Source organism: Delphinapterus leucas, chromosome 3 (assembly GCF_059928025.1).
Source record: "Delphinapterus leucas isolate spDelLeu-1000000601 "Yukka" chromosome 3, BTC_Dleu_Yukka2, whole genome shotgun sequence".
Lineage (NCBI taxonomy): Eukaryota > Metazoa > Chordata > Mammalia > Artiodactyla > Monodontidae > Delphinapterus > Delphinapterus leucas.
This window is the reverse complement of record NC_143131.1, coordinates 119,304,512-119,319,423: the sequence shown is the minus strand read 5'-3', so window position 1 is coordinate 119,319,423 and position 14,912 is coordinate 119,304,512. Positions and strand designations below refer to the sequence as shown.

General features: G+C 39.8%; 1 protein-coding gene across 1 annotated transcript; it reads left to right on the top strand.

The window, feature by feature from the left end:
* Positions 1–37: 37 nt before the first annotated feature.
* Positions 38–14,691, top strand: LOC149749668 (mitochondrial ornithine transporter 2-like). Its single transcript, XM_089909399.1, has one exon. The coding sequence runs from the start codon at positions 4,594–4,596 to the stop codon at positions 5,497–5,499; it is 906 nt and encodes a 301-aa protein (XP_089765525.1). The 5' UTR covers positions 38–4,593; the 3' UTR covers positions 5,500–14,691.
* Positions 14,692–14,912: the final 221 nt, after the last annotated feature.

Sequence of the window (14,912 nt, the reverse complement as noted above, 5' to 3'; positions counted from 1 at the left end):
GACTAACCAATTGGATTCTGTTTTGTAGGAAAAGAAGCAGTTGTGTTAGAATTTAAGAAAAAGAGGAACAGCAGAGGCAAAGAAATGGGGAAATGTCATCTTTGCATTATGTTTCCAATCCACCTGCTCCATTTGGAGGTCAGGAGATTAAAAACGTTCCTAAACTATCCTAAATTCTTTTTTTTCAGCCTGATCTCATCACATTCTCTCACTATTTTCAATCCTGAGCTTATTTACATTTTTTTCAAGGAGTTTAATTACTACTCTTTCTCTTTAATAGACTATTGGGATAAATACTATTACGCATCTATCACACCAAAGTCTAAGTTACCTGTTGCTCATGTCCTCACTAGGCTGTAAATTCACTGAGATTACGTACTTTGCCTTGTTAGTCACTGTAAACTTACTAGAGAAGAGTAGAGATTAAAGTCACAAGGTCAGGAGATGTGGTGCCTGTGTTTGTATCCTATTTCAGTGACCTAGTTGAGATTGATCTTGGGCAAGTAAATTAATCTGTTGGTTTCAGTTTCCTCATCTCTAAAATGGAGATGATAATACTACCTACCTCAGGGCCCTTGAGTTGTTGGCTATTTGAGTTGATACATATAAGGACTTAGAATAATTCCTAGAATAAAAGCAAACTATTTATTGCCTATTTACTAGGGTCTGAACATACAGGGATTAAAAATTTGAATTAAAGACTGATTGAAATGGTAGAAAAGTGTATAAAGAAACAGCTGCTTTAAATGGGGTTGACTAATTTCAAATTAAAGAATCATTCTAAAAGATTATAAATTATAGCAGAAACAAAGTTTGCTTCAAATACATCCGCAGCATAAGCAAACTGAGTCAGTTTACTACTGTAGCTTTAGTTTTTATTTGATTCATTTATGGCTTGGTTTTGCATAAATATTAAAACCTCCATAATGAAGAGTAATTATCTGTTACGTAAACTTCAAAAGAGAAAAACTTAAGAAGATTGGGATCCATTTCCCTTCATGTAAATCCACAGTTACCAAAAAAGACTCACTTTTCTCATAGCTCCCTTGCCTGATGAGTGTGATGTATAGTTGGGCTACGGTTTTCAATATTTCTGAGTTCCTGAGTGGAAGTTGAATTTTTTAAATTAGTGTTTTAAAATATAAGAAAAAACTCACTGAAAATTTTAAGCAATGTAGAAATTTTACAAATTCTTAATTTTATTCACTCCCCTATTGCCGATCACTTAGGTTGTTCCGTTTTAAATTTGCTATTACACAGAATGCTGCAATAAGCATGTCAGTGTGGTCTCTGTTTTGCATTATTTCTATAGATTAGGTAAATGGGATCTTTATGTTCACATCTAAATGTCATAAAGCCTGACGTTTTGAATTTGTAGATCAAATGTTTGAGACCAAAAATTTGGACAAATTGTGACCAATTATGCCTCTGAAGGACTGTCTTCACCTCTGCTTAAACTTTTATTACCTGGTAAGAATTGTGTGAAAACACAGACTAGGATGACTGCTCACCACACAGCAGGTAAATTGGCCTTCTTTCTGTATTTCAAATGCCCAGCTCTTTCACACTACAGAGCTTTACTTATATTACACTTATATTTCCCTTTTCCTGGAACAGTCTCCAGATATTCTCATGGCTGCTTTTTGTTACTCAGCCCTCAGCTCAAACCTTACTTTCTCTGGTAATCCTATCTGGCTACTCAATCTGATTGCTAGGGAACATGTGATGTGGGTGCGCATCTTCACTGAAAATTTGGAAGTTCCTTTGCCATTGTTTTCCATGTATGCGTGGGAGTACATGTGCTCCAAGTCCAGCTGTTTAAATATATTTCATGGAACTTGAGATCTGTGTGTTATTGCACAACTATGTCTGATAATTCAATGAAATTATAGACGATTTCCCTATTAATGCCCTCATGATCCCTGGCGCTGATTACTAACTTGGTTTCTCCAAAACATATACATATATGAATTTAATGCAAAAGCCGTTGATGATTTATTGTAGTATCCTGCATCTCTTGTGTTTGTAAAAACAGTATGTGCTTTTAAAAAATAAACAATGAACCATAGGTAATTAATGGACAGTTTTAAAAAACCAAAACAGTTTTTAAAAACCCTCAAACGTGAGGGACTTCCCTGGTGGTGCAGTGGTTAATCCACCTGCCAATGCAGGGGACACAGGTTTGAGCCCTGGTCCGGGAAGATACCACATGCTGTGGAGCACCTAAGCCCATGTGCCACAACTACTGAGCCTGCATGCCACAACTACTGAAGCCCGTGCATCTAGAGCCCATGCTCTGCAACAACAGAAGCCAGCACAATGAGAAGCCCGTGCACCGCAACAAAGAGTAGCCCCCGCTCACGGCAACTAGAGAAAGCCTGAGCACAGCAACAAAGACCCAATGCAGCCAAAAATAAATATATAAATAAAATTAATTTTTAAAAAACCATCAAATGTGATACGAAATTTTAAAAATTAAAAAAAAATTTTTTCTAGTTTAAAATGGCACATTGTTCTCATGAATCTCTTTTCTCTGCCGCCTAATATAGTAACCCCCAAGGGCAAGGAAAATAGGAGATGAGACAACAGTGGATGAGAGATGTCAATGTTTTTAGAAGGCCAAAGCAGATGAAGAAACGATAAATTCATAGATCACAGAAAGTTACATGCTAAATGTCTGCAAGGAGGTATACCAAGGAGAAACAAACCCACCCACTTGATATAGACACTGAGGCTCAGTTTTTGCAGGCAGTTTCCAAGGAAGAGGGAAGGTGTGAGGCTAGAAACAGGATTCATTAATATCTGTGTTCAGGGACTTCCCTGGCAGTCCAGTGGTTAGGACTCTGGGCTTCCACCGCAGGGAGCACAGATTCCATCCCTGGTCTGGGAACTAAGATCCTGCATGCCATGTGGCACAGACAAAAAAAATAAGATAAAATCTGTGCTCAGAGCTGTTGGATGTCCAGGAGCCCTATCTCACTCAAGCCAGATGACTTTTCCTTACCCATGCCACAGACAGAAAGTTTATTTTCTGGGTAAATTGAACCAAAGAAGGCACAGATGGAGGCTGGGGGTCCATAGCATTGAACAAGGGAATTGTGTGAAAGTCTGTTTTCTGACTGCAGGATGTCAACCCTCTTCTCCCACTTGGTGTCATTAAATCAGTACCCAAGGTAAACACCACCCGCACCCCCCCTGCCCCGCAAACACACAGACACATACACACAGTCAAGACTGGAAGATTATTCTCTGAAGAAACCATATGGTACCAGAGAAAAGAAATCCAGATACATTTGGGCACTCTCCAAAGAAAAGGCCAAGTCACTACTTACTACAATGAAGTCTACCTGTTGACAAACAGTATCCACGCACAATCTGCTTTTAGGTGCCTCACTTTTAAATATTAACTGATATCCAAAGAATCAGACAAGGAAAGCTTTCTAAATGAAAGAATCCTTTCAGCATAGTTTCTGCCTCCTCCACCATTTTGTTTTTACCCCCAAAGTAAAATACCGCCTAGGGCTTAAAATGTAAACTTTAAGAGAATTCGTTCCAACGCTGGGATTATAAGCATATGGGAGGATAAGTGTGTCCTGACAGCGGTACCCTCACTGATGCCCCAAACTGCATCTTGCCTACTAGGCCTGTAGTCAGTTATATCCAGAACTTCTGCTGCCTAAAGCTGCATGGCTCCTCAGCAAGAACCCCGAGACTTAGCACGCACAGAGCGCTGGAGCCACACAGGTCTTTTATATCAAGTTTTTTAGCTGTATATAAATGTTTACCAATGCGACTGTACAAGGCCTTGACTTACCTCTAGAAATAACGAGGGTCCTGCGTCCCACCAGCTCTCAGGGCTTCAGGCCAGGATCCTCGGCGATGTTACCGCGAAAGAGGGGATCTGCCCGCCTCAGGCCTCCCCCGGCGTCGCCCCCGGCGAGCAAAGAGCTACACCTGGAGAGGCGCGGCGGCCGGCACCTTTGTGGAGCCGCCATTCCTCTCCGGAGACGATTAAGGGTTTTCTGATCCGAAGGAGCCACCGATTGTCAGGTACACCCCCCAAAGTGTTTGTTCGTTTTCCCTATTTTAAACCTTTGACTCTGTAGATTGACCCTTTGACCCCAGGCGCGATCAAGCACCTCCCATTTTCTTTTGCCGGGAGGTGGGGGTCTCTGGCCGAACAGGAAGGCAAGTCTTCGTCCGCCGCAGCAGCGCCTAGAGTTTCTGGCCGTAATCGCAGGAGTTTATCGGACAGCTTTCTACTGCTGTATTGAGATTCATTAGAAGTGTTTCTCTAGTCGGCCCCGGGGCCCGCGGGCGCTGGGACTGCCTGGCGGCGCGGAGCGAGCGGGAGGGCGGCTGACGGGTTTAGGGCCCAGACGCGGCGGCCGCAGGGCACTAGGAGAGGCGCGCGCGGGCCCGCGGGCCGGGGGTTATTTCAGTGCGTGGGGAGGGCGGCCCGCGGCCTAGTCTGGGGTTAAGCGGCTTCTCCCGTGCCGGAGAGAGAGCCAAGAGCAGGCGGCTGGACGCGGGACGCCCTCCTAAGCTCCAGAGAGTTCCCTTCCTCGGTGACCAGCAGAAGAGGGGGCGAACATGAAATCCAATCCTGCCATCCAAGCCGCCATCGACCTCACCGCGGGGGCCCTTGGGGGCACAGCATGCGTCCTGACCGGGCAGCCCTTCGACACAATGAAAGTGAAGATGCAGACGTTTCCTGGCCTGTACAAGGGCCTCGTCGACTGTGGCCTGAAGACGTACTCCCAGGTGGGCTTGCGGGGCTTCTACAAAGGGACCGGCCCCGCGCTGATGGCCTACGTCGCCGAGAACTCAGTCCTCTTCTTGTGCTACGGCTTCTGCCAACAGTTCGTGAGGAAAGTGGTTGGATTGGACACGCAGGCGAAGCTGAATGATCTGCAGACTGCGGCCGCTGGTTCCGTCGCCTCTGCGTTTGCCGCGCTGGCCCTGTGCCCCACTGAGCTGGTGAAGTGCCGGCTGCAGACCATGCACGAACTAGAGATGTCAGGGAGGATAGCAAAAAGCCATAATACAGTTTGGTCCGTCGCGAAGAGTATCCTTAGAAAGGATGGCCCCTTGGGCTTCTACCACGGACTCACGAGCACTCTGTTTCAAGTAGTACCAGGCTATTTCTTCTTCTTCGGTGGCTATGAACTGAGCCGCTCGTTTTTTGCCTCGGATGGATCAAAAGATGAACTAGGCCCTGTCCCCTTGATGTTAAGCGGTGGAATTGCTGGAATTTGCCTTTGGCTTGTCATATACCCAGTGGATTGTATCAAATCCAGAATTCAGGTTCTTTCCATGTTTGGAAAACAGGCAGGATTTATCAGAACTCTTTTAAGTGTTGTGAAAAAGGAAGGAGTAGCAGCTTTATATTCTGGTCTGAAAGCTACTTTGATTCGAGCGTTCCCTGCCAATGCGGCACTATTTTTGGCTTATGAATACAGCAGGAAGATGATGTTGAGCCAGTTTGAAGCACACTGAAGTGTCTTGGTGAATCTGGATCCAAGTACACGCCTTTGAGGACTATAATTTAACTCAGAGTTTCATGGAGCACTGGACCAGTGTGGTATTATTTTTGACTTCATGGGAACTTTGCTTTTGTCTTCCCTGCTTATATGCTAAATCTTAACCTTTATGGAAGAACCTCCATTTTATATCATATAATTTCTGCCCATAATTGTATTGAAATAGAAAAGTTGCTGCTCTTGTGTTTGGTGAGATAATACAGGGCGAGTGGGTGGCCGGCCGTATGTACCTAATCTGAAAAGCTAAACATAGTTGTATCACCGGGTCTTTGCATAAATCTACACATGTCCATGCAGTTTCTTTGCTTATATGTTGTGAGTGAAACACAGTTTGGTTTCCATGTTTAATCTCATGTCACTAGAAAAACCGAGTTAAACATGTTTCAAGATGGTTATAAATGATTACTTAACCCACTCAAGATGTAGGGTCTCTTTAAAAGTCTGCTTAACATGTGCACTATATTAGCCAATTAAAGTTTTTTAAAAGTTTTTGGTGCTTGAAAACGAAAATATCCATCTACATTTTTTCATTTACAATGATTTATTTTATTTTTTATTGAGATAATCTTGATTTATGGCATTATATTTCTACATCTGTATACCCTACAATGTGCTCACCACCAAAAATTTATTTTTCATCTATCACCATACAGTTGATCCCCTTTACCCACTTTGTCTCCCTCGTTTACCTACCCGCCCTGATAACCACTACTCTGTTGTCTGTAATGACATGTTTGTTTTATTTGGTTTTGGTTTGTTCATTTATTAGGGGTTTTGTTTGTTTATTATAGTTTTTCATATTCCAGATATGAGTGAAATCCTATACTATTTATCTTTCTCTGTCTGACTTACTTCACTTAGCATAATACCCTCAAGGTCCCTCCATGTTGTCGCAAATGGCAAGATTTCATATTTTTTCTCATCTAGATTTTTTTTTTAATATTTATTTATTTATTTGGCTGCACCGGGTCTTAGTTGCGGCATGCAGGATCTTTAGTTGCAGCATGCAGAATGTTTTTTTAGTCGTGGCATGCGGGATCTAGTTCCCTGCCCAGGGATCCAGCTTCGGCTCCCTGCACTGGGAGCGTGGAGCCTTAGTCACTGGACCACCAGGGTGGTCTCTGTCATCTTAGATTTTTAAGAGGAGAATATACCTGCATACTGATGTGTCTTCCACAGCCTCGAGTTAAAGTTTCAGAGTAGGCATCCTGGATTTTCCCAAGATGTTCTACTCTTAAAATAGTGCTATTCATCTTCAAAGTGGGATCATATTCCACACTCTTAGTTAGGTGTGGCCTAGAGCATTAGGCCTCTGGGAAGTAGCCTGGCCTTTGTCTGTACCAAATTTCCTTCCTCTCTTCTCCCAAAGAGCTTCCCCTCTGCTCTACTTTAGACTGAGGAAGGGGTGAGGGATGGGACTGTGCTTCTGTGCTTGGATGAAGACCCATGTAGTTGACAACAGTTCTTAGCTTCCAGTCTCAGGGTCCTGGCCTGGGTAGGATTCCAGGATGTACTATTGGCCCATTTAGGGGTTGTTGATTCCTTTTGGATCGTTCGCTGTCCTCTCTGCCTCCACCAGTCAGAAACCCTTCCAGGGAACAGAGAGTGCCAAAGCCATGAGAACTTTTTGTTCCCTGATGGTGATCAGGTGATGTTACCAGTGGATGAAGTCCTCTCCTCTCAAATAGAACTAGACAGAACTTAGTGCTTGCAGTCCACAGTGATTAATATTAGGGTTGACCCATCCTGAAGTTTACCTGAGGGCTGATAACTCCTTGTCATTTTTTTACAGTGTTGGAAACTTCTAAATTTTGTACTGGCCATCTGTGAGTTTTATTGATGTCTGTATATATGATGTGACTTTACAAAGCAATGAAACACAAGAAAAGCAACTTTATTAAACTATACCATATGTGTATATATAGGCACTGACAAAAACCAAAATCAAAAAAACATAGTTCATCTGATCCCTACACACTTGTGCATCTGTTCTTTGGCCCTATAATGTAAGAGGGTCATTCTTACTAAAGTAAGCCTCATCATTCCATGATGATCCAAGACCAGCAGAGTCTCTCTCAATAAGAAGTGTTCTTAAGCAGCCTGTAAAGCTGAAAACAGGCAGGCTCGCAGTGTCAATGATTGCACGTAGCATGTGTGTCAATCACTGCTGGTGGAATGTACACCTAGTATGGAATCCCCAGTTTCCTTCAGCTTTTTTCTATCTGTGAAACCTCTGAGGTAAGTCTAGCCATATTGCCATAGGCAAGAGGGTCAGGGTGATGGATGTTGACAAATGGGGGCTGGAGCAGACATTTGGGGAGGGGATGCTCAGTGTCATGCCTGGTGTGCTCCAGAGCGATGGCTGGTCTTCCATTTGCTTTCTCTTTAAAAGAAAACCATTTTTCTACTTTACTTCTAAGTTATTTATACATTTAAGTTATATATTACGTACGTAAGTGGTCAGTAGTTACTTAATGGGGCTTCATTCAAGCAGGTCTGGATTAAAGCAGAAAAGAGAACAGGAATGGCTTCTGCAGGAAGTGGACCTTTCAAAGTCCGAAGGCCCCCTGCTCAGTACCCATGAGCTTGTCTCAATTAGCCCTATAGTCAAAGGACCTTTTCACATGTTGTCCATTAAAGGTTTACCTAAATATCTTCAATAGAAATCATTTGAGGCAAGCAAGAGTGGGAGTAAGGAATCGAAACCTAAGTCAGAAGAGTTGTTTTCCACCCTTTTTGCTTAATTCATGGTTCAATATTTAGATACAATTTGTACCACTCCAGATCTGTACTCAGACAAAAATATAGTAACTTGAAATATTGTGTTTAAAGAAATTTGAGTGTTCTATCATTAAATTATTTACCTAAATAAAAATATTTATTGAATTCACACCATTTACAGTATACTGTATTGAGCTCTGGGTATTCAGATATTAATGGTCTGGTTTCTGTTCTCAGGGATCTGATGGTCTAGATGTTTGTTTTCAGTCAGAGGAGCAATATTCTAGAATACAATTTAGAACAAAAAAATACAACCCAAATTATGTGTGCATATGTGTGTGTGTGTGTGTATGTAAAATCAATGATGTGTGTGTGTAAAATCTTTTCCTTAACTGTGTTTTTGTTTTTATATTGTGGTTTCTTTGTAGTCTTTAAATTAGTTTCATGGTATTTCTTTCTTTTTTCTTCCCCAGCTTTATTGAGATAGAATTGACAAATAACATTGTGCATGTTTAGGGTGTACAATGTTATGATTTTATATATGTGTTTATTATGAAATGATTATTACAATAAGGTTAGTTAATGTCCATCACCTCACAGGTTACTATTTATTTATTTATTTATTTATTTATTTATTTATTTATTTTGAGGTGAGATGGTATTTATTTCTAAGATTTAAGTTGGTCAAATCCATATTTCTGATGCATAGCCTTATTTTAAACTTTACTTCCACATAGTATAATTTATCACTCAACATTTTAAAAATTATTTTTTATTGAAGTATAGTTAATTTACAATGTTGTGTTAGTTTCCAGTGTACAGCAAAGTGATTCAGTCATACATGTGTGTGTGTGTATATATATATATATATATATATATCCTTGTTGTTTACCAATTTTATATATAGTAGTGTGTATATGTTAATGCCAAACTCCTAATTTATCCCTCTCTCCCCCATTCCCCTTTGGTAGCCATAAGTCTTTGACTCTATTTCTGTTTTGTAAATAAGTTAATTTGTATCATCTTTTTAGATTCCACAAATAAGTGATATCATATATTTGTCTTTTTCTGTCTGACTTACTTCACTTAATATGGTAAACTCTAAGTCCATCCATGTTGCTGCAAAAGGCATTATTTCATTCTTTTTATGGCTGCATAATATTCCAGTGTGTGTGTGTGTGTGTGTGTGTGTGTGTATATATACATACCACATCTTCTTTATCCATTCATCTGTTGATGGACATTTAGGTTGCTTCCATGTCTTGGCTATCATAAATAGTGCTACTATGAACTTGCATGTATCTTTTAAAATTAGAGTTTTCTCTGCTATCCCTCAATTTTTTTTTTTTTTTTTTGGCCATGGTGCAAAACTTGCAGGATCTTAGTTCCCGACCAGGGATTGAACCCAGGCCATGGCAGTGAAAGCACTGAGTCCTACCACTGGACTGCCAGGGAACTCCCTGGTATCCCTCAACTTTGAAAAATCTTATTATACCCTTTGGTCTACTGTCAGGACCAGAGGGTATGTATCTTGCAATGCTATAGTGATACTGTAGCTAGAAATTCATTCTCTGTTCCAGCTTTCATGGGATCCTAATACCAAGCTACAGCAGTTCAGTATATGTAATATCTCAGAAGGACCATATCTGGCAGTGGAGTATCAAACTTGATCATTTTCTTGAATTAAACAAGAAAATGTCCCCAAGGTGTTGAACTTGGAAGGAAAGTAGGTTCTCTTCTTCTGGCCCATGTCTCTAAGAAGGGGTGATAATTATTATCAGGAAGTTGTTGTGTGCATAAAACAGTCACAGGAGATTTTTTTGCTCAAGCCAGAAAGTACCCTCTGTTTGGAGCCTACGTTTCCAACGTAAGCACCCTTTGAGCATTGAAATTCCTGTTTCAAAGTCTGTGACTCTCTGGTCTCTCTGATCTCTCCAAATTCATGTGGAATGGCCCAGGAATCTTCTCTGAGAGCCTTTTTAGAAAGTAAATTATTTCAGTGTTGGAACTATCATCTAAGTCTGTGGTCTGCCCTTTGAACTCCATGGTCTACCGTGTTTTCAGCACCCTCCAAATGCCAGCACTTTTAAATACAGGCTCCTTGTGAATGGTGTAAATGATGTTTAAAAGACGGACTAGGATCTTCCTGTGTCCCTATCTCTTCAAGGTTGGTGGAGTATCATCTGTTCTGATGCTCTGTTCATTGCCAAAGATATAATGGCTTTTTCAAAACCACTTCAGAAAATTTGGTATTACTGGCTTTAGTCTGCACCTTGAGACAAAAAATTTCACAGCTGGGTAAGTAGTTTTGTAGAAAATTGATGTCTGTTAACAATTCTGCACATTCTGTGGGGGGAAAAATTGTACTCAGAAAGAGTATTATTTCTGTTACAGGGAAGCCAGATAATTGTCTATAGTGAGAATTTCTACTCCAGCCTAACGTAGTTTCACTGGGTCCTCCTCAATAACCAGCAGACTTTAATCGGGGCATCCTCCCACTTAATTTCTTTGCTCATTGACTTACAAATAGTTCTTTTGTCCATTCGGAGCAAAGACTCCTTTCTGCCTTTCGATGAATGGCAGACCCTTCAACCCGTGCTCTGAGTTCCCGATCTAGGTTCTTGGAGGTTTTGTCCACAAAAAGCCTTCTCTGTCTCCTTAGCACCAGACATGGGAATCTACTTGGACTCAGGTGCCCACTTGGTCATGAAGAGGCCGTGCAGCAGGATAAGTCTTGGGTTCTGAGTCCGGAGGCCGGCCACGGCGCCATTACTGTCTTTTGTAATGCATTAAGGATTATAGCACACACTGCTTTTTATTTTTAATTCTCTGCTTCTATTTTTATGCTTGCCTCTCCACTTCTCTTTGCCGTCTGGAGTCAAAGCTGAACCACGTCGACAAGAGCCTTGCACTATATCCAAGAGTTTTTCCTCCAGATTGATTCTGGTCTGTTAGTGTGAAGAACTAGGCAGGAAGTCTCCTGGGTTTCAGGACTTTCGCTCCTTGAGAGAAGGTCTAAAGGCTTGGTTGAGCTTAAACATTTTTGGCAAGAATACTTCATTGGTGATTCTGTGTGCTTTATATTCTCTCACATGTGCTGTTTTGTTTTATTTTTATATGGTTGGACCTCAAGTTCACAGAATTGGATTATGATAAACTGTCATCATTAGTCCATACCTGACCTGCATTGTTTATTTACTTACCTATCCAGTATCATTTAGCTGTATATCTATATATGTAGTTATCTATCGAAATAGTAATAAGAATTTGTGAACACAGTACCTCCCCACAAATGCCAGGACCTTGGTAGTAATATACATCTGATCGTACAAATGGTCCCTCCTACCACTCCCTGGACCCCAGCAAATCAAGGTAATTATCATCCTGAATTCTATGTGCATCATTCTTTGCTCCTCTGAATTTTTTTTTTGTATTATATGTTACTCCCACATATATATTTTTCTAGTTGTTTTAAATTTTATAGTAAGGGTAAAATACTGTGTGTGATACTTTGGTACTTTTTTTTCTCTAATATTTATTTTTAAAATCCAATCATCTTGTGTTCCTGTAATTCATTTATTTAGACTACTGTAAAACATTCCATTTTGTGAGTATGCCGTAGCTTATTCATTCCGTTGATAGGCATATGGATTGTTTCCTGATTTTTGCTCCTGTTGCCCACCGTCAATATAAACATTCTTATATATACCTCCTGATGCAAATGTGCAAGAATTTCTTTTGGGTATATAACTAGGAATAGAAATTCTGGAACTCGCAAGTATTTATCTAGGAGTAATCGTTATATTTAATAGCTAATATTCAACTATTTTGCAAAGTAGTTGTATGGATTTTTACATGCACTTGCAATATATAGGCCTGAATCTCTTGTATCCACAGGCTTTCCAACACTTGGCATTGTCAGGCTTTTAAATTTTTTTCAAACAAAAAAATCTACCTGATCTTGGTTTTGATCTATATTTCTCTAATTACAGCAAAAGAACATCTCTTTGTGCATCTATTGGTTATATGTTTCTTCTGTGAAATGTTCGTTCATGTCTTTTACCATTTTTCTATTGTTATTTTTATTTATATTGGTTTGTAGGAGTTCTTTATATATCCTTGATATTAATTCTTTGTCAGTGTGTATATGTGAGTATCCTCTCCTGGTTTGTACCTTTTCGCATCTTTAAGATGTCTATTGATGAATGAAGTTTCTTGATTTTATTACAAATGTATTAGTCTTTTATTCTATTGTCAGTGTCTTTTTAAAGAAATTATTTCTAGCCCAAGGTCTAAAATCCATTAACCTGTATTTTCCACTAAGAGCTTGAACGTTGTTTTGGGTTTTGTTTTTGTTTTTGACATTTGAGTCTTAGAACCATTTGAAGTTGATTTTTAAATTAAGACCCAATTTAATCTTTTTCTGTATGGATAACCATTTTTAACTGAACATTTCATCTTTTCGCATTGATCTGTGTTATGGACTGAATGTTTGTGCCCCACCCCCTACGCTAGTTCATATATTGAAGCCCTAGCCCCCACTGTGATGGTGTTAGGAGGAGGGGCCTTTGGGCACTAATTAGGTTTAGATAAAGTCATGAGGGTGGAGCCCATGATGTGATTAGTGTCTTTATAAGAAGAGGAAGAAATATCAGAGCTGCTTCTTTACACCACGTATACATACATGGTGTATGTATACATACATGGTGTATGTATACATACATGGTGTATGTATACATACATGGTGAGGAGGCTGCGGCCTGCAAGCCAGGAAGAAGACCATCATTAAGAAACCAACTGCTACATAGAGAATGGACTTGAGGACACGGGGAAGGGGAAGGGGAAGCTGGGACGAAGTGAGAGAGTGGCATGGACATATATACACTACCAAATGTAAAATAGATAGCTAGTGGGAAGCAGCCACATAGCACAGGGAGATCAGCTCGGTGCTTTGTGTCCACCTAGAGGGGTGGGATAGGGAGGGTGGGAGGGATGGAGACGCAAGAGGGAAGAGATATGGGGATATATGTATATGTATAGCTGATTCACTTTGTTATAAAGCAGAAACTAACACACTATTGTAAAGCAATTATACTCCAATAAAGACGTTAAAAAAAAAACAGAAACAGAAACCAACTGCTGGCACCTTGGTCTTTGACTTCCCAGCCTCCAGAACTATGCAAAATAAATATCTGTTGTTTAAGCCACCAGTCTATGGTATTTTGTTAGAGAAGCCTGAGCAGACTAAGACATTCTGAATTGCCATCTCTGTAATGTTCAAACATTCCATATATATATGTCTATTTTTGAGCTCCCTAATCTATTACATTTGTCAAATTTTCTGCCTGTGCACCAATATCAGACTATCTTGATTAATATAGCTTTATAACAAGTCAATAATAAGTAAGGCAAATTTTTTTTAAGGCAAATTTTTAATCCTACTTTTTTTCTTAAGAAGTTTCCTAGCTCTTATTTTATTCTTTCATATGAATTTTAAAGTAATGTAATGTTTAAAGTAATGTTGTCCTGGGGGAGAAGAGAATTGATAACTTTAAAACATTGAATCTTCCAATTCAGGAACATCATATATTTCTCCATTTATATAAGTCATCTTAGTGTCTCTTCACAAAGGCATATGGTTTCTCCATAAAGGCCTTATAGTTTATCAGTTAGACTTATTCCTAGCTACTTGATTTTTTTTTATTATTATAAATTCTATCTTTATTTAAAATGTCAATTTCTGTTTACTGCTTTATAAAATAAATTGATTTTATATTGATTTTTCAAATTCAGCAACTTTACTAAACTCTTTAATTATAATATTTTATCTGTAGGTACTTTTGGATTTTCTTTGTACTCCTTAGTATCATCTACAGATAATAACAACTTTGCTTCTTACTCTGCAATCTACATAACTTGTATTTCTTTGCCTTATCATGCTGGCCAAAACTTCCAGTACAATATCAAATAGATGTAATAGTGGGCATTTGTGTCCGGTTTCTGATGTCAGAGGAAAGGTTTTAACATTTCACCATTAATGTGTTTTGCTGTACATGTTTTCATATCATTTAAAGATTAAGGAAGTTTTATTTCTAATTTAAGGAGTTTTTTTCCCCCATTATAAACAGAATTTTATCCAATCCTTCTTCTGTGTCTCTAAAAATTATTGTATGATTTTTTTCTCTTTTACTTTATGTCAGTGAGTGATATTGGCTTTTAATTTTCCTTTCTTGATATCAGGGTTATGCAAAACATTTTAAGGGCGTGTTCTCCCTTTTTTTCTATTCTATGGTAGTGTTTGTATAAGATTGGAATTATTTCTTCCTTGAATTTTTGGTACTACTCACAGCGCCTTTCTTTCTTCCTTTGTTTTTTAAAGAAAAGTTTTTCAAAGAAAAGTTTTTCTAATTAACTTGAAAAGTAGTTTAAGTGGGTAAGCAGCAGGGTACCTTGTATAATGCTAGACAGTTGCAGTATGGGAAGAAATGGACTGGGGCCCTGAGATGAAATTGGGGTGGTCCTCCACATCTGGGGAGTGGGGACAGCAGCTCTCAGTGGAGCCCAGGCAGTGCCAGTTGTGACCCGACTGTGCGTTTGGTTTCAACCGGCGTCGTCCGCGAGTCCTGCGCTGGGTTACTTTACACTAGT

Excerpts from the sequence above, each read along its gene's own strand:
- LOC149749668 (XM_089909399.1), top strand. The coding sequence starts at position 4,594 with ATGAAATCCAATCCTGCCATCCAAGCCGCCATCGACCTCACCGCGGGG.